The sequence below is a fragment of the Trypanosoma brucei genome, chromosome 2, assembly GCF_000210295.1.
Source record: "Trypanosoma brucei gambiense DAL972 chromosome 2, complete sequence".
Classification (NCBI taxonomy): Eukaryota; Euglenozoa; class Kinetoplastea; order Trypanosomatida; family Trypanosomatidae; genus Trypanosoma; species Trypanosoma brucei.
In genome coordinates this window covers 401665-420871 of record NC_026735.1, presented here as the reverse complement: position 1 = coordinate 420871, position 19207 = coordinate 401665, and the positions used below count along the sequence as shown (strand labels likewise).

General features: G+C 41.3%; 5 protein-coding genes across 5 annotated transcripts; all 5 read left to right on the top strand.

Moving 5' to 3' along the window:
• Positions 1 to 6180: 6180 nt before the first annotated feature.
• Positions 6181 to 7659, top strand: TbgDal_II2070 (hypothetical protein, conserved; the record flags this gene model as incomplete). The annotated part of the gene is made up of 1 exon (XM_011773473.1): positions 6181 to 7659. The coding sequence occupies one exon, from the start codon at positions 6181 to 6183 to the stop codon at positions 7657 to 7659; it is 1479 nt and encodes a 492-aa protein (XP_011771775.1).
• Positions 7660 to 8055: 396 nt separating this feature from the next.
• On the top strand, positions 8056 to 8472 carry TbgDal_II2060 (hypothetical protein, unlikely; the record flags this gene model as incomplete). The annotated part of the gene is made up of 1 exon (XM_011773472.1): positions 8056 to 8472. One exon carries the CDS (start codon positions 8056 to 8058, stop codon positions 8470 to 8472), a length of 417 nt encoding a protein of 138 aa, XP_011771774.1.
• Positions 8473 to 9927: 1455 nt separating this feature from the next.
• TbgDal_II2050 (translation initiation factor IF-2, putative) lies at positions 9928 to 12429 on the top strand (the record flags this gene model as incomplete). Its single annotated transcript, XM_011773471.1, has 1 exon — positions 9928 to 12429. One exon carries the CDS (start codon positions 9928 to 9930, stop codon positions 12427 to 12429), a length of 2502 nt encoding a protein of 833 aa, XP_011771773.1.
• A 1150-nt stretch (positions 12430 to 13579) lies between these two features.
• TbgDal_II2040 (hypothetical protein, conserved) lies at positions 13580 to 15796 on the top strand (the record flags this gene model as incomplete). Its single annotated transcript, XM_011773470.1, has 1 exon — positions 13580 to 15796. The coding sequence occupies one exon, from the start codon at positions 13580 to 13582 to the stop codon at positions 15794 to 15796; it is 2217 nt and encodes a 738-aa protein (XP_011771772.1).
• A 751-nt stretch (positions 15797 to 16547) lies between these two features.
• Positions 16548 to 18310, top strand: TbgDal_II2020 (hypothetical protein, conserved; the record flags this gene model as incomplete). Its single annotated transcript, XM_011773469.1, is given in 2 exon segments — positions 16548 to 16793; positions 16796 to 18310. Coding segments are annotated over 2 exon segments (1761 nt in total).
• Positions 18311 to 19207: the final 897 nt, after the last annotated feature.

The following is a 19207-nucleotide window of genomic DNA, read 5'->3' as shown; positions in this document are numbered from 1 at the left end:
AAAAGACAAATAAAACAAAACAATAACGAGAAGGTCCAAGTGAAGCAATTATCAATAACAAACATACATTTATAGAAATATGTGTTGTGATTCAAAAGTGGGAGAAACACAGTTGAAAACGGAGAGGGGGGAAAAGGGCGCAATAAAAACGTTAAGGTGAATGGGAAGGTGGAGTGAATATATGTAAATAAATATATATATATATTTATATATTTATTTGTAATATTTAAAAATGAAATTAAATAACGCAGTGCAGCGGAATCGTGTGGAATATTTATTGAAAGGATAAAAGTTGCGGTCGTATTCGTCCCGTGTCGCTTCTAATTGTAATGGTTGAAGCAAATTCATGCTCTCAATTACACATGCACGCAAATTAAATAAAACAAGTACGATGTTGCGCATGTATTTAATATAATATCCGAAAGGCATGTGATGATATGAGTCTCTCCCCCTTTCCCCTCTTCTTTTTCATTCTTTTTCTTTCTTTTCTTTTTTAATGATTTCTATATTTCCCGGCTCATTTAACAAAAAAAAAATTGCTGTGTGTTTGTTTGGTTGGTTGTTTGGTTGGTTGGTTGTTTGCTTGACAGTTGCATGGTGTAGCCAAATTACGTGTGAACGAAAATTTTTTTAAAAAATAGGAAATATGAACAAAAAAAAAAAGAAAATAAGGGCAGAAGTGAAGAAAAGACAAATGGGAGGTAAAACGAAGTGAAGAGATTTGTAATAAACGCAAATTAAATTATTAAACAAACAAAAATGAAAATAAACAACTGATTGATGGGCAAGTATAATTCGCTACTCAGAAATATATATATATATATATATATATAGTGAAGTACGTGTAGGGCGCGTGGGAATGTGAGAAGGATTGTTTGGATTCATCAGTTCCTTTTCCCTTTTTTTTTCATTTTTATTAGGTTTTATTTTTGGTGTTTTTGTGTTGTTTTTTTTTTTCGTTTTCGCGCTCTCCCGTATTGAACAGTTAGATGTATAAAGTTGAAATGGTTTTATAAAGAAAAGGGGGGAATAAAGTAGGAAAGAGAAGAAAAGGTAAATAAATTATTTAAAAAAAAAAAGAAGACTATGGATGAGAAGGATGCCAACAACTCCGGAAAAAATAATAAATAATTTAATGAATAAACAATTTCATTGGTTTGCTAATTAATTTATGACTTGGATTTTTGTTCAATTCGGTACTTTAATTTGGTGGTAAGTGTTGTCATGCGCTTTTTTTGTTTTCTCTCTCTCTCTCTCTCTTTCTTTGATTTTGTCGGCTTTTGTTGTTGCTGTTTACCTCTACCTTTTCTCTCATGTCGTGCCTACCAAAATAAAATAATGTCCTTCGCCTTCTTTTAGTACAACCTCAATCCATAAACACGCCTATCATTTATCTTTTTTTTTTAAAAAAAAAAGAAAGAAAAAAAAGAACTACCAGATATTTATATATGCACGCATACGCGTAACATATTCAAAATGTTTCAGTGGTAGTAATTTTATTAATTATTAGTGTTGTTATTATTGGTTTTGTTGTTTGTTTGTTTGTTTGCTTTTGAGGGTGGTTATTCAATTAATTTTACTTTTATTATTTCTTCATTTTATTTTCGCTTCCTCTTATTCTCACGTAATATATAAATACTTAAATATGTAATATAATAATATAGTTTATATATTTGTGTGTGTTTATGTTTATGTTTAGATTTATGTGTGAAGATATGGGTTTTCCGTGTGGTATTTAAATCGGTACGGGAATTCCATTATTATTGTTGTTTCTCATTATTTTCATCACCGCCCCGGCTGAGGTAATTTACAAAAAAAATATAATAATAATAATAATAATAATAACCACACAAACACACGCATAGACACACACATTTATACATATATTTGTATATATAATGCAATGAAACGGCAGTAAAAATAAAAGTAATTCAAAATAATTTATGAAAAAATAATGATCATTATTATTAATATTTTAAATAAATAAATATTAATAAGTGTGATACTCGCGGAAATTTTTTTTTCCAAAAAAAAAAAAAGAAAGGAAAATAGGGGGAAACAGCGGGTTTTATAAAGCGAAAAAGGAGGAATATATATATATCAGGGAAGTGATGTTACCGCATTTGTTTCCTTTTATCTTTTTTGTTTGTTTGTTTGTTTGTTTGTTTTCCCTTTTTCCTCCTACTTTTCCATTTCCTTGACATTATTTCGTTAGTGGCTGGCATATTTATATATTGTTTTAGTAATAAGAGGAAATTACGTGGATGCAAGGGAAGAAGGGGAAAAAAGAAAGAAAGAAAAGGAAAAGAAAATAATGATTCAAGTGTGGAAATCAGGTGGAAATGTATGCGTTCTTTTTCTTTTTAAAATATATATATATATATATCATTTGTTGTGTATTTGTTTTTTCTTTTTCCCTTTCCCTTTTTTTTTGTTGTTGTTTTAATGTTTCTCGTTTCCCGTGTTTTTTTCCCTTTCATTTTCATTTTCATTTGGGATGGGTACGTAAGGACTCGTTTTACCATTACTATCGGTCATAAATTATACTGCTAATGTAAAGAAAAAGAAAAAAAAAAAGAACAGACAAAAGAAAAATAAAATGCGCACGCAATGGCACCAAATGTTTTCGATGACTCACCGACTTATTCACTCACTCAATAACATTTTTTTTTTTTTCATAGATGCCACGCCGTCTCTCCGCAATGATTTTCTTTTTTTTTTTTTAAGGAGAAAAAAACCTTGTGTTCTGTTGTATGCATTCATTTGAATGAATTTGGGTATTTATGTGGATTCGTGCATGTGAGTTTGTGTGTTTCATTATTATTATTATTGTTATTATTATTGTTATTATTGTTTCCTCGTAAGGAGGAAGGAGATGAAGGAAGGAAGTAAGTAAGGAAAAGGCAAGCAAAAGGAGATTGTTACCGATGATATGATAACGATATAAATATCTTTTTTTTTAATTTTTTTAAAATTATTTTTATACCGCCTGGTGTTATATGAGGCGCACCCCCTCCCCCATTTTTTTTTATTCAAAAGCACTAAAAGTGCATGGGAAGCAGTGACGTGAGGCGGTTTTTGTTTTTGTTTTTAGTTTTTGTTTTTGTTCTTCGTTTCGTTTCAATGAATTCATATTATCATTCTTCTTCCTCTTCTTGTCCCTCCTACATTGTACGAGATTCCACCATAACATCAACAATACTAGTAGTGAAAAAAAAAAAGAAAACAAGGTTAATTAATTATTTATTCATTTCATTAAATAATTTATTAATTTTGTTTTTCTGTTGTTTTTTTTCCTTACGTATTTTTGACTTCGCATTGGTGTGGGGATGTTGTAAAATATCCCTTGTACCAAATCCACCGCACGCACGCACAAACAAACAAACAAAAAATTGTTACGACAAGAGGAATAATGGCAGAGTGTATTCGGTATATTTTTGTGTTAATTTATATGTATTAATTAACTCATTTATATCGATTTTTTTTGTTGTTGTTTTCTACAAAGAAAAAAAGAGAAGATCATGTATAAATACGCGCGTGTGTGCTTATATATTTTGTGACTGGAGATAAAAGGAGGAAAGGAGGAGAATAGGGAAAAGTTGTGATGAATTTGATAATGTCAGCGAAATCATTGGAGAAGTGTATAAACATACAAATATTTTCCACATGTTTATATACTTTTTCGCAAGTATTTTGTCGTGTTGTTTTTTTTTTAATTATTTGTGGATATGTTTGAGCTGTGATCAGAGCACATGTCGGATGCGTCTGAGGGAACCTACAATTTGACCTGTTTTTTCTTTCTTTTTTTCTTTCTTTTTATTCAAGTCCTTTTTTCTTTTTTGCTGTGATTTGATTTGATTTGTTGTGGGTTATACATTTGTGACTGTCCGTGCAGGTTCGTGCTTCCAGCTCTTCATAACCCTTCCTTCTTTCTTTCTTTTTTTTTTCTTTTTTGAGCAATGTTTTATGTTTTATGTTTACGTGTACAAAGGGGAAGGCGCACATATAATACATACATAAATAAATAAATACGCATATTTCTTTTTCTATATTATTTTTGTATATGTTTTGTTTTGTTTTGTTTTGTTTTTTTTTTCATGAAATACGGAATTTATTTCTCTTTTTCGCTGCTCAGCTTTCCTTTACCTATGACCCTGTTTCATTTTCATTCGGACTCCTAACCTCTCTTACAAGCGGCCTCATCCCCATAAAATAAAATAAATTCCTTTCTTGTTCTTGTTGTTGTTGTTGTTGTTTCTTCCTTTCTCGATTTTGTACTGCTAAACACACACACACACACACACGTGAATAAATAATTAAAATATATTTATATATTTAAATTTATGTAATTAAACACGAATATAATATATATATTTTGTTGTTGCTATACCAATGTTATTATTGTCCTAATTGTCATTATTACTAATCTATATAATATAGTCGTTAATACCAGTAAGTAACTTTTTTTTTATTTTAATTTGATTGTTTCAGTTTTCTGTTGGGGTTTTATTATTATTGTTATTATTATTACTGTTGCGCTCCCTTCACCATCGTCATCACTTTTTTTTTTTCTTAAAAACTTCAATGTCACACCTTTTTGTGGTTGGACGGCTTTTGTTTTTGGTTTTGTTTTTTTTTTGTTGTTGTAGCTGTTGTTGTATGGCTGTGCAGATAAAATAAATACATAAATGCATATATATATATATATATATATATATATATATATATATATTTATGTGTGTTTGTGTGTATTTATGTTTCTTGTTGGTGATGATGATGATGTTGTTGTTGTTGTTTCTGTTTCTTTTGATTTTAATTTTTGATGGGCGGCCGAAACAATTTGCACATGCCTCCGGGTAAATAAAAGAGGAAAAAAAGAGAGGGATATTATAAGTATTGAGGGAAAGGGGGAAAAAAATGATTAAAGTAAAAAAACAAATAAATGAGAAAAGGCAAAAGGCAAATTTTGTAAATAAAACGAATAGATGAATGAGGAAGGGAAGAAGGAAAAAGAGATGAATATTGGACATTTGACGGAAAGGAACAAAACAACATCGAGGGGAGAAGAAAAATAAAAAAAAGAAAAGAAAAGAAAAGAAGAAAGAGATGCAAAAGAAATTTTAAAAAGGAAATAATATATTTATTTTTCTAAGAGGTAAAAGAAAACAATGTTTAAAAGAGTTTTTTTTTTAGAAAATAAAATAAAAACGGAGCAAAGAAGAAGAAAGAAGAGGTTGGAAATTATTATAAGGATTGAGGGAAAGTGGGGAAAACAGCGAAAGGCAGTTATCCCTTTTCCAAGCGCTGGATTGGCTCAATCGGGCGGTAGAAATGAAATAACCACTGCGGCACGGCCGCGTCTATAAAACAAGCCAATGAACGTATATATATATATATTTATTTATTTATATTTATATATGCATAATGTATTAAAATATTAAATGTAACATACACCCTCATACATACCACACGGATATTACATTGCCTTAATCTTCACCCTATGCTTCAATTTTTCTTCTCCCTCTTTTTCTGTTAGCTCACTTGCTTTTTTTTTTAATATATAGTAGTAGTTTTTTGGTGTTATTTACGTGCTTTGATTGGGATAGGAAGTGACGTTTGAGGGGTTGCACGTAAAGTTCTTCAAGTTCAACTTGCTCAAGTAAGAACTTGAAGTAAAAAAAGAGGAAAAAGAGAAAAAAGACAGACAACACGGTAACAAATCCTTAGCTAAAGGATAATATAAAGTTCGGGATAGAAATAATTAAAAAATAAAACAAGGGAAAACAACAACAAAAGGAAGCGAAAGAGAAATATTATATATATATATATATATAAGAGAATTGAAGAAGGAAAAAAAGAAGTTGTGTCATAATAGCGGCTCTTAATTGATTGCAGGGCGGAAAAAAAACGGGAAGAAACGGGGCAACACAACACAACACAACACACTGCGCGGCATTCTCAACAATATAACCGCTGAACCGTTAAGGTGCTCACGGTGGTATCAGGACGGCTAAAAAAGAAAAAAAAACTGTTTGTTTTTTTTTTGTTTGAGTCTGCCGAAGTCGATAGTGAGTCCGAAGAGCAAGTGTAACCGCACGGTAGTTTTGTTGTGGGGAGTGGCCTGGCCCTTCATTTCACGTTAATTTGTTTTTTTTTTCTCTTTCTAAAAAGTTTTTTTACATGCTGCGCGCACGCCTGAAAATATTCAGCGCTTTGAACGGTGCAACAATTGCCTTTAGCCGAGCAGTCGCACCGCTGCAAATTGCGACTCGTCAGCAGTCTTTTTCTGCAGCTGCACCGGCAGCCAGCGGTGACTTCTCACACATTACTCGTAACACCGTATGGGGCTTATGGAATGAAGGCAATCTCTTTTCACTTTCAGTACCGGAACTTGCTTTTTTTTTACAGGAGCACTGCCGCGTGGCAAATGTGGACCCTCGTGCAAAAAAGAGTGCGTTGGTGCGGCAGGTGGAAGAAATTCTCTCCGCTGAGCAGCAGGCGAGCGCAACGGTACCGCAGGAGGACAACCCACACGCCATTGTTGTGACGGACTATGATCGTGCCGAAGATGCGCTGGAAGAAGCGGATGAATACGGTGATTGGGGCGCAGAACCCGGTTTTGAGGACCGTCGTGAGTTGGACTTTATGGAATTAAGCCCTGGACGAATGGGCGAACGTTATGATCCGCTTTCTCCTCGAGCCTTTCAGCTTCTGCACAGTGAGACAGCTACGGATGTGGGTATTGCGAGTATCGACCCGAGCAAACTTCCGGGGCAAAGTAAGGTAAAGAATGCCCTGGCAGCAATTCACGTTGCCCCAAACGACGCAAACAAAATGCGATTCCGAATGGCCTTTGAATGGTGCCTCATGAATATTTGGAATATGAATATGCCGGGTGAGCTTAACATCGGAGCGGGTAAGGCACTTTACTATCGCAGTGTGGCAAAGCAAAACCGTAATGTCATGCCGCTGTGGACAGTGCAAAAGCATCTCTACGCTCAGCATCCGTATGCCTGGTTTGCCATTGCGAGCGAATCCAACGTAGCGGCCATGGAGTCTCTGGCGGCAGCTCTTAACATGAGCATCCAACAGGAACGCACAACGAGCTATAAAGTCACAATCCGTCGCATGGCAGAGTTTTTCGATTGTGAGCTCAATGGTCAACTTAAGTGCACGATGATGAACAAACCGTGGGATCGGTTCTTCGTTTCACACTACATTCGCAGTAAGATGCCCGATTTGCGTTACGTCGTGCGTGCCAGGCATCCCATCAAGAAACGTATTGCGGATGCTTACCTTGAAGCGGACATACTACGTAGCACACGGGATTCTGTACAGTCGGTGTTATCGCCGGAATTAGGTGATGTTGTGTACTGTTGTGAGCGTGTGGTTCGCAAGTGGGCCAAGAAAACGGCCACTGGTGTAACACTTCAACTTGTAGAGACAAAACGAACGCCGCTCATCATCACAAAGGCTGGGGACGAGGGCGAACGTTTGGAGTATGAGTGGATTGTGCCGCTACCCCAACAGGCTGAAAGGATTGATATAGCTGCACTTACGGACGAACTGTGGGAATACGGTAACAAACTTGCGGCAGCGCTAGAAGAAGGAATGGAGGAACTTATGGTTCACACCATGACTGCCGTTTCGGCATACTAGGTATTTCTTGTTGTTGTTGATCTCGGTGTTATTGTTATTATTGTTCTTTTTTTATTTTTTGTGCGTGTTCGTGTGTGTGTCTGTATGTGTGTATGTGTGTGTAGCGGGGGGGGGCCATCTTTATTTCTCGTCAGCTCTCTAGACAGTTAATGAGGGCATAAAATAGAGTAGATTGAACAAAGAGATAAATATCTATATTTGTATATTTATACTTATATATTTGGCTGTTTATGGATAGGATTAACACGGTACAGGGGTTGTTTTACTTGTTTCGCCTACACTATTATGTGCTGTTGGTGAGTGAACAGATAATGGCAGTGCAGCGTAGTGACTCCGAATAATCCAAAAAGCAAGCATGTGAATGCGCAACTGGAGAAATGAAGGTAAAAGGAAAAAATGAGAAAGAAAATCTCTGGTGAGAAGTCTCATCCCTCTCCCGCTTTTTTTTTGTATTCACAATTATGCGGAATATCACTCGATCTCATGATCGCTTTTGTGGAGTACTTAGTAGTAAACTTTCTACTTTTGTGCCTGGCGTTGTTGTTTTGTTTTTTGTTTTCATCTTACTTTTCACAACAGCTGCAGCGGTATATATTCTTTTTGTGTTGTGATCCAACATTTACGATTTGTTGGTTGTGTTCGTTTGAGATGCATGTACCTGTTTTTAGTGATATTACCGTTGTTTTTGTAGGGATGTGCCTGTACTTGTGTGGTTCCTCTTTGTTCAACTTAATTTATTTTTCTGCCGCGTTACGTTTTGAGAGGCTTTCCCGCTGCTTTCTTTACTTCTTCCGCTACCGGCACCACCACTAGGCAATATTTTAAAGTGTTTGGTACTCTTCACAACTTGTGGTGTTGTTGCTTTTCTTTTCGCGTGTGTGTTTGAAGCAATGAAAGGGAATGATGCTATGCTGAAAAAGGAAATGGAAATGGTCACGCACCCCATTGACATATTTATATATTTATATATTACTAACTGTCTGTGTTAGTTCGTGAAGGGAGATCCCCCCCCCAAAAAAAAAAAAGAGGGACGAAAAGGAAAGTAAAGAAGAAAGAGAGCGTCACAAATGTGTACGCTTGTGCTGTTGAAGCGCACTGTGTGAACGATACGCGCCTTTTTTAAAAAAAAAATTATTATTATTATTATTGTTATTGTTATATCTAACCTTTCTTATCACAACTTTACAATCGTGTCCCTTTGCCGTTTCCTTTGTTGTTCTTGTTGTTTTCAACTTCTTAACATGTATGCACATGCACATACACGTGTATACAAATATAATATACACATAGTTTGATACGCAGCAGCAAGCATTTCAACACTGAAGTCTCTTAAAAGAAAAAGTAATTATCTCCAGAACAGGAGTGCCGCAGCAGTACGTAAGCGGTTCAATCACATAGGAAAGGTTAGGGGACGATATAAATCGCGTACTCTCGCAATACAACGGGACAGAAACCGGAATTAAACAACAAAAATACCTGCACATCCGTCCCCTCATATACGTACGTGTATATATTATATATATTTGTCTATATATATATATATATATAAATATAAAGAAACAGAGTTTTGACAAATAACTAGGTACGCGAAAGCAATAATAGTAAAATTAACGTTAGGGCTCTGCATTTGTTTCCCTCACGTGCCTGCGTGTGTGTGTGCTGAGAAAAAAAAAAAAGACAACTGTGGAAGAGTATTCGAAATTGCACGTCCAAGCAGGAAGGCAAGGAAGAATATATTTATATATATTGAGTTGACTGCGAAAAGGATCCGCCGTTTTCACGGAGTAATTCCAGAGGCATCTTTTAAGAGAAAGTAAACACAAACGGGAGCATCGCATTGAAACACGACGTTGTGCCTACTTAAAGATTCCTGCATCAAATAAGAAGAGTAAGTGGAACTGAACCAGAAGATTAAAGGAGCAGCATTAACAATAACGTCAGCGACAATTCATCGATAACCGCTTCCGCCGTTGCGATTAAAGGAAGGACGGACCGTTATTCTTCCGCCATTCAACATCAAAGGCGCCGAGGCCAATAGGTGCAGCTCACCACAGGAGGAAACGTAGGTGGCGTGTCACAGTTTCTGAAGAAAAGGCAAAAAAGAAAGGGGATTGCCTGGGATATATATATATACGTTAGCTCGGAGCACTATTACCATTAGCGCACGTTATCTGTTCGTCATCACCACTACCGACACCATTACACCCTTTACTTCATAGCACGCCACGCACCACCATCGGTCCAGCCGAAACATCGTTTTAACGGATAATGCCGCCTAAAGGACCAAAGGCAGCGCCAAAAGGCGCCCCCGCCCGCAAGGGCGGGCCTCCCGCCGCGATGATCGCAAAACTTAAGCAGCACATGGAGAAGCAAAAGGAAGAAGAAGAACGGCTTCGCAGGGAACGGGAGGAAGAGGAAAAACGGTTGCGTGAAGAGGAACGACTTGCGGAAGAGCAACGGAGGTTTGAAGAGGAAGAGCGCGCCCGGGAACGTCAGCGGCGGAAGGAAGAGGAGCGCTTGGCTCGCAAAATGGGAACCAAGGAGTCCCGCAATGATGTTCTGGAACGTATGGCTGCCGCCGGTTTTATCGTTCCTGATGTGGAGAAAGTTCGGGAACAGCAGAAAAAGGAGCGGGAAGCCCCACGACCTAAGCAGCAAAAACAAAAGCCTACTCAGAAACAGGAGGAAGGCGCAGCTGATGAGAGGGCAGCCAAAGCCGGCCATGAATCAGACGAAGACAGTTTGGATCTACCAGTGGAAGATGACGGTGAGGTGACGGAGCCAACAGAGTCCGATGCGGAGGTGGACGAGGACGACTGGGAAGCCATGATGGAGCGTGACGATCGGCGAGAGCAGCGTAAAATTAATAACGAGCGTATCCGTAAGAGACGTGCTGAGATGGTGGAAGAGCGACTGAAGGCGAAGGAAGCGCGGAAACGCGCGAAGGAAGAGGAAAGGCGAGCAAAGGAGCATGTATTGGAGAGCGTGACAAAACTCCGGTCGCCAATTTGTTGTGTTCTTGGACACGTGGACACTGGTAAAACTAGTTTATTGGATCGTATTCGAGCGACTAACGTTCAAGGCGGTGAGGCCGGTGGTATTACGCAGCAGATCGGTGCCACCTTTTTTCCACGGGAATCAATTGTTGAAGCCACAACTGATCTCAATCAAAAGTACCAGCATCAGCTGAACGTGCCTGGTCTTCTCGTTATCGATACACCCGGTCACGAGTCCTTCACAAATCTTCGCAGTCGTGGAAGCAGTTTGTGCGACATCGCTATTCTCGTTGTGGATATAATGCACGGGTTGGAACCACAGACGCGTGAGTCAATCCGTCTGCTACGCGAGAAAAAGTGCCCCTTCATCGTCGCATTGAACAAAGTGGATCGCCTCTACGACTGGGTTGCTCACAAGGACATGGACATTGAGCAAACGCTTTCCTTACAGAAGCCTAATGTCCGTGATGAGTTTAGCACACGGCTTGTTCAAGTAAAACAGGAATTGCTTGCAGAGGGACTCAATTCCGAACTGTACTATCATAACAAGGAGGTGCGAAAGGTGGTTTCAATTGTACCAACGTCGGCCAAGACAGGAGAAGGCATTTGTGACCTAATTCTGTTGGAAGTTCAACTGGTGCAACAGTTCATGGAAGGGAAAGTTACATACAAGGATGACCTGCAATGTACCATTCTGGAGGTGAAGCCCACAACGGGGTATGGTTTTACTATCGATGCCATCCTCATCAACGGCGAGCTTCACGAGGGCGACAATATTTGCCTCTGTGGGCAGAACGGGCCCGTGTTCACGCAGATCCGTGCACTGCTCACACCACAACCCATGAAGGAACTTCGAGTAAGAGGGGAATACATTCATCACAAGACAATGAAGGCAGCAATGGGAATTAAGATTGCGGCCAACGAACTGGAGTATGTTATTCCTGGTTCGCATCTTCTCGTCGTGCGGCCGGGAGACGATAAAGAAGCCGTTGCAAAGGAGGTGATGAAGGATGCGAACAGCATTACGGACCAGTTGAGTCCCGACGGTGTTGGGGTTACGGTGCAAAGCTCTACACTTGGTTCTCTGGAAGCCTTGTTGTCGTTTTTGAACAAAATGAAGATTCCTGTTGCAAGCGCCTCCATTGGGCCACTGCATAAGAGACATATGATCAATGTCCTCTCCATGAAACGGAAGTCACCGCGTCACGCTGTTGTTCTTGCCTTCGATGTTGAGATATCCGATGACGCTCGAGACATTGCCAAGAAGAACGACATCGATATGTTTGAGGCCAAGATCATCTACCATTTGTTTGATATGTTCACAAGGTATATAAACGAGTATGAGAAGCGGGAAAAAGATAAGGCACGCGCAATTGCCGTCTTTCCTGTACAACTCACCATTCTCGACGATGCCATCCATAACACCGATCCTATTATTCTCCCTGTGAAGGTGAAGTGTGGCCAGCTCCACCCGGGAACGCCACTCGCTTTTATGCGGGGCGATACGCCACATCTCATCGGGCGAGTGATGTCATTAGAGCGCGATAAGAAGAGCATCACTGTTGGCCGCGTGGGCTGCGAGTGTTCGGTTAAAATAAACTCAGGGGAAAGTGGAATGACGTTCGGGCGACAGTTTGATAAATCGGATGAACTCTTCTCACTCATTTCCCGTCCATCTGTTAATGCGATTAAATTGTTTAAGGATGAATTGACAGAGGATGACATTAATCTTTTGGCGACGTTAATAAAGGTACTGAAGGTGCCGCCTCGATAGAGCCAGCACTGATGCGGAAATGAGTGAGAATATGACGAACAGAAGTTCGGATAAACCGCGGTTGTCAGTGGGTGGGTTTCGTGAAATGAATTGGCGGCGACGGAACAGTCCACCGCGAAGGGAATGGCGGGTGTGGAAAGCTGGAGGGAAGGGAACTGTGAAAGTAAGCAGACGAAGAGACACCAAACGGATGATATAAACCCGTGAAAAAAAAAGGGGGCAGCGAGGGACATTTTGTTTACTTCACCTTATCCGTTTACCCTCTTCCTTTTCTCGACTTCGTGTGTGCTGTACCGGTACGTTGTGGATGGATAATATCTTTCCCTCTTTTGTCTTGTTTTATTTTGTCCTTTCTCGGTGTCGCCCTGCTCCATGTTTTCCCCCGTACCTGCCGGCCCCTCAGCATGCTCTTGGATGGATATTTTCAATGACGCCGATATTACCAATATGACACCTTCCTCTCTTTTCATTGTTCTTCTCGCTATACATGCATGTGTATGTGCACATGTTCGTATTACCTATCATTACTTTTCATGCAGCGATGCGGAGATGATCTCTCAAGAAACGAAAGGAAATGAAAGAATGAGGGGTAAGGCAGAGTAATAGAGATTTTGAATAGGTATGAGGTATTGCGATCGATATCTGAAAGGAGGGTTTGTGTGGTTGAGGGGAAGGATCGGATCTCACCGGGGGTGTGGCACGTTGCAGTTTCACCATGGTTGAAATATTGGCATCGTGACGTTATGGACACGCATGTGTGTCGCGAAGGGATGAAAAAAAACATATTTAAATGAATAAAGACTGACAGGACTATTGTTCGGAAACTGTGGAAGTTTGGAGGGCGTTTGTACACATATTGTTCAACCCCGCCCGTGGGGGTTTACTTGTTTACGTCGCATTGTTGTTTAAATGCAACAACTCTTCAAAGCCATTACCTGTCTTGTATGTTCTCCTTCCATTATGCTTCTACTTTATTTGTTAGCAAAAGGTGAATCTGTCAACTTCTAACGGTGGAGCTGTAGTGCCCACTGCTACGCCTCCGGTTACGGTGGGGACTATAAATTAACTTTCTTTAGTAAAGGAAAAAATTAAAAAAATCAGCAACTAATAATATCGATTATATCTACTTAAATCAGGAATTGTGGCTGTCATGAGTCTTCGCAGATTCTACAATGAGGTTTCCGTCGCTGATCATGTTGTAAAAGCCTGTGCGTGGACCGACAGTTCGGTAGATTTCGTCTATGGGGATGGCACGGTGCTTTCATTCTGTGATGAGATGCAAACGTTTGTTGCTATTGATGGAAGTATGGGGGCACGCAGCCGTCTTGACATAAGCGAAACAGGCGATGAAGGGAAGGGAGGTGATTATTATTTTACTGCCCTCACTCTCTCAAAGTACGAGAAAAAGGTAAGTGAGGCTTTGCAGATATATAATTACTACTCTCCTCATCCACGTGTCATTTCTGGGCTCACAGTGACACCATGTGAAGTGTGGCGGCACCCAGGCCCCATTGACTCTCTCGTGGTAGCCGTTGACCGAAGGCTATTTGAGCGTTGCGGATCGCGAGCCACACTGTGGTGTGCACTGCGACGTGTCTCACTGACACTTCACGGTGGACGAATGACTTTTTCAGTGCGTTGGCCGGCACCAGCTGTGGAGAGGAGCGGAGCAAGGTCTATTTTTGTTCGCCCCACTGATTCACGGGGGTTCATCACAGGGACCGTTGATAGTCTACGGGCCTTTCATTATGTGTGGATGGAGCAAACGTTTCCTCTCATTGACCCGCCACGTGAGTGGATTCGTATGCTTGAGGTTGCCCTCCAGTTCGATGAGGAGTTACCAGCGGATCATACCCCAGCAGAGGCCGCAGCATTAGCTACTGAAGATGAAGAGTGTCGCATGTACTACGAGACAACACCTCGCACAGCGCAAGATCATAAACCTTGCCGTTTCTCTTCCATCCGGTATGATCATGTACACGCACTCATTGCCACCCCGCAGATGCAAAATGCCATGTGCAATGGACAGATACGTAATCCGCGAGAGCGGGTTGTGTGGCGCTACGACGCCGACCCTATGGGTCGTGTACCGCATGCAATTTACTGGGGCCTTGGTGTTTGCGAGACCAAAGATGTGCGACATTCATTGTGCCTTCCTGAAGGACGTAAAGCAAGTTGGCCGAATAGTGGTGGTAATAGGGAGAATACTCGTACTGTTGACGCATCAGCAACGTCAGGGCCCCGCGAACCATATTTCGTAGCCGGATCCGTACTTTGTATGATACGAGAAGATGAAAGCGTTGCGTTGGTGGAACCAATAGGTGAAAGTTATGTCGTGCATCACTGGCGTCGCAGTGGTGGATACAAGGTGTACCATCAAAGCGCGGATGGACTATTAGGCCTCCCACCTGTTATTCCTCCGGAGCAACATGAGGGACCGTTGAGTAATAATGGAAACAGTCAACTCCCTCCAGAATATCCATCATCACCGCCAGTCCCAGAAGGCGAGTACAGCGATGGTGTTGTCATGTCAAGGGCTGGAGGATCACTACTTTACTTTAGTAGTGTATTGGAAGAGGCGCCATTTGCTGTTGCTCAGCGTGGTCGTTACCTCCCGGAAGTGGGTGGTTCTTGCATTGAAATATCACAACGGAATATTGCTGCAGCGCGTGTAGAAAAGCAACGGGAAATGTTTGACGAAATAGCGGGCTTTGATTTGAGGTTTGCTCTTGCAAACGGGGCCGACAGGATTGCTAGAAGTGCCACCGCATGCTCCACGTCTGGGTTGACCATAGGCCCGATATCACCTTCAGATGCAGCAGAAGCCGCCATCGACCGTACGCAAATGCGTATGGTAAGCGACGACCCCGCAATCAATGCTGCGGCTGCCGCTGGAAGTGTTGTGTTCCTCACAAGTGCCATCGATGGGATCGGTACGTTTGCCGCACTAACGAATGGTACGGTGCGGTGTCATTTTGACGACCGAACGATTTTATATCTTATTCCAGGTGGGGATGACAAGGAAGAGAACCTTGTGGCTACGTGTCTCTTCCGTGACGCTACTCAGTGTTCCATACGTCTGTCGAAGTGTCTCAATAATAACCCGATGTTTCAGTATGTGGCGTACGCTTTGCGCTTTCGTCGGTTCGTACGCCTCTCTCCTGAGGCGCGGAATGCCGTTGTGGAAGGCACAAATGAGCTTAAACTACAGTTTCTAGAGGAGACAGAATGGCAGCAAACAAACCAAGTGGAGCGGAACCTTCAGGCTCTGCTTGAGCGCACGAGGGAGCTTCTGGACGGGAGTGATAAGTTATGCCGGACAAATCGATCGCTACTAAACCGAGACGATTCGACTTATTTCACTTGAGTGACTGACTGGTGTCTTGCGTACATTTATACAACTATCCATATCTCCAGCCCGTTTGCTGCCGTGGCGTCAGCAGAAACTGGAATTACGGCTCTTTTCCTTGTCCTTTTTTCGTTCCTCGAAACGAGGTCCATTTTGCCCTGCATACTGTTCTGTTAATAGAATGAGTGCACGTTAAAATTTGTCATATGTGTGTCTCTCCCATAGATTGTCCTGTTGATGTGGGTGAAGCTGGAATAGAGAGGCTCGCAGTTATAGAAGGGAGTGTTGAACCCTCACTCCACCTGCGTTCGTGTGTATTATAAGGGTGAACTGTCCTGGAGCCGTTGTACTGCCTCATGTTGCAGGTGCGCTTGACCATATTTCTTTCTTGTCTCCTTCCTTTTGAATCCCTGTATGAATTTTTTTTAAAAAAATGCTTGTAATATTCCCGTCACATCACCTATGATTTTTCAATATACTCAATAGTAGAAAAGAAAGTTCAAAGGAAGGAAGGAAGGAAGAGGTGAGTAAAGCACCTTTCACTCTACCATAGAGTATTTCTAGGTTTTTGTTTCTTTCTGGGAGAAACATACTCTAAAGAAGAGAGAGGGGGGGAAGATAGAGTGAATTATCGCTTCAAGTCGCATCCTCCTTTCTTTCTTTATAATTATTATTTTTTTTTTCTTGCACTGTTTACGTGGGCTCTTTGTCTCAATACACCAGGGCGTACCTGCGTGTCTGATATTTCGATATCTGTAAAAAAGAAGAAATGAGTTACACTGAAGGAGATGGGAATCCGCCTGGTGAGTGCCCACAGACTCCTCGCGTGAGTCACACGTCATTTCTTCCCCCCCTGGGAACTTCGTCACCTGAAGGCCGTGATGTAGAAGGGGAAAGCTTACGTGATTACACCATGACATATCGAAGTTGCCCAACTGAAAGCTATGGGGATCAGCCCACTGAGCCGTTTGGACAGTTCAGCAGGCCGCTTACATCTTGGGAAAAGTTAGCGCTTAACCGGCATCAACGCGCCCAACGTATAACGTGCGGACGGTGGTTCATGTGAGTGAGCATCCATTGTGGTCCAAGTCGTTGAAAACACGCCTTGATTACTTGGTTGGCGATGCTTTAAGAAAACTTGGTACGCGGTATAGCAATAATAGAGGCTCCATCATCCGGCCAACGAGCTTCGGCGGCTGCACATCAGTTCATACACAAGGCCCGCCGGTGAATTACCCTACGGCCCCATCTCCGTGGGGAAATGCATTTTGTAACCATGGTATTCATATAAGCGATAATGCTACAGAGACACGTGTTGCTTCGTCTGCAAGTTCAGGATGGGGCCCGAGCGTTTTTGTTCCCGGTCGAGCAAGCCGTCTGTCAGCAGATTTTGCAAACCACGCCTCATTGCTGGATGAGGCAAGGTTTAAACGGAGGACAATACTTGTGAACGGTGAGTGGAAGTCACTTGGGCCACGGGAGCTTGCGACACTTCGGTTGTCATACATACGCGAAGAACTTGTCGCTCGCGAAACGATTGTAGATGAGGAACACCTTGAAGCTGTTAAGTTATTTTCTCAACACCTGGGCGCGTTGCACCTCGTGGATAGTTGTGACAAGGAGAGTGAATACGGCGAGCCGGTGCAAAAATTACTGCAAGACACGATGCTGAATAGACTCCAGGCGATAAATTACAGAGAAGAAATCAACCGAAGTTATGTACTTGAGGAGGAGAACAAAGCATTCCAACCCATCTGGGATTTGTTTGTTTTTGTGCATCGAGGCATGTTGCTTGGAAGTGCCCCATTGAAGAATTATCTCAGGCGTTGGGTGTACCTGACAAGGGGGCGCAAGGAGCGTTACCGCGTTAGCTTGCAGCAACTTCACGAGCGCGAGGAAAAGTCACGCAGCGAGATCATGGAGGAGCATGCTTCTCTTGAGCAAGAACTTTTTAGCCACTTGTTGAGCACAATGGAGACACTGTTTCGTGTAGAGTTGGAGTCGTTTCAATTGCTTACACAAGTGGCACAAGTCCATGCATGGCTGTTTATGCAATCTCAGGTTGATGTATACCCAAAATTGTATGGTATTGAAATGACACGGCGCTTGGTGTGTGGACGTGCAACAGGTGTAACGCTTTTTAGAGAACTTGTTTTGAGATGCCAAAATGACAGAGATGCGTTGGCTCTTTTCGAGGAACGTGGCCGCACAGTTCTACGCTGCGCGATGGAGCTCGATGATATTGCGTTATTTTCAGAAGAGATCAAGCGGCGGTCGATTGAAGAGGAAGAGAACGCGGAGCGAGCCAAGAAACACCTTTTTGTGTTCGCTTTGATGGAGCGTTGTCATGCACGGGAAGTTGAAATCATAGAAGCTTGTGAGTGGGACGTTGATTTGATGAGAAAGTTCCGAGAAGGTTGTCTCGCCATCGGCGAGAAACATAGCGAGAGAAATTCGGAACGAAAAGAGGGGCACGGAGAGGAGAAAATAGAAGAAAATTTAGCTACGAATAGTGTAAAAACAGACGGATGATGAGAGTTCTATTATGGGCACAATCCATTCCTCAATTTTATCTCATGTGACGGCATATAATTATCCCAATTCCCATTCACCTTCTGCATGCACTTGTACATTTTTTTTTCTTTTAATACCCGACCTTTACGATTTTCTCCAAGGAGAGTGGCAGGCAGCGCGGGAGCTTATCCACAAAACTCACGAAGTTGCCACCGCTGCGCCCATAACATGTGAAATATTCCGCATTTAAGCTTCAGCTAGGCGTCAACACCACTTGCGGGTTTCGCTGCAACATCTCTTTGCTTATTCTTTAAACAATGCTGTTAACTTTTCTCTTAAGTTTTGTTTTGTTTTTTCAATGGTATTGCAGTTATTCGCTAGGCGACGTCTATGGGCGGCGTACCACAACGAGATGACCGACTGATCATAAGCGATAATATTACACTCAGGCACGCGTGTCGTAAATATGGTCGGAGAGGGGGGGAAAAGCAAACGAAGACCAGAAATATTATTTCAATTCTTTGCGCTATGCAAAAATTAGGTGTCACTTGTACTGTTTTAAAAATAATATACGTTTATATTATTATTATTATTATTATTTAATGTCTTTCACATATCACACAATGTTAGAGAGAAAGGGGGGAAAAGGAAAAGGGCTCAAAAATAGTCGTGACGGTCGGTGTGCTGACCTTTTTTTTTTTAGTTTTTGCTGCATTTCTGAGTGTGGTAGAGCTGCAGATACAAATATGTTTCTGTAATCAATGTATTACTATCGCTTACTCCCCCGGCTCTCTTTTCACGCCGCGGCTGCATCTGTACATTTGAGTTGTGTGTGAATGATATGTTTATTTTGCGCCTATATATATATATATATATGCTTTAGATACTAAAGCAGTAATATTTCTTTTTTACTTT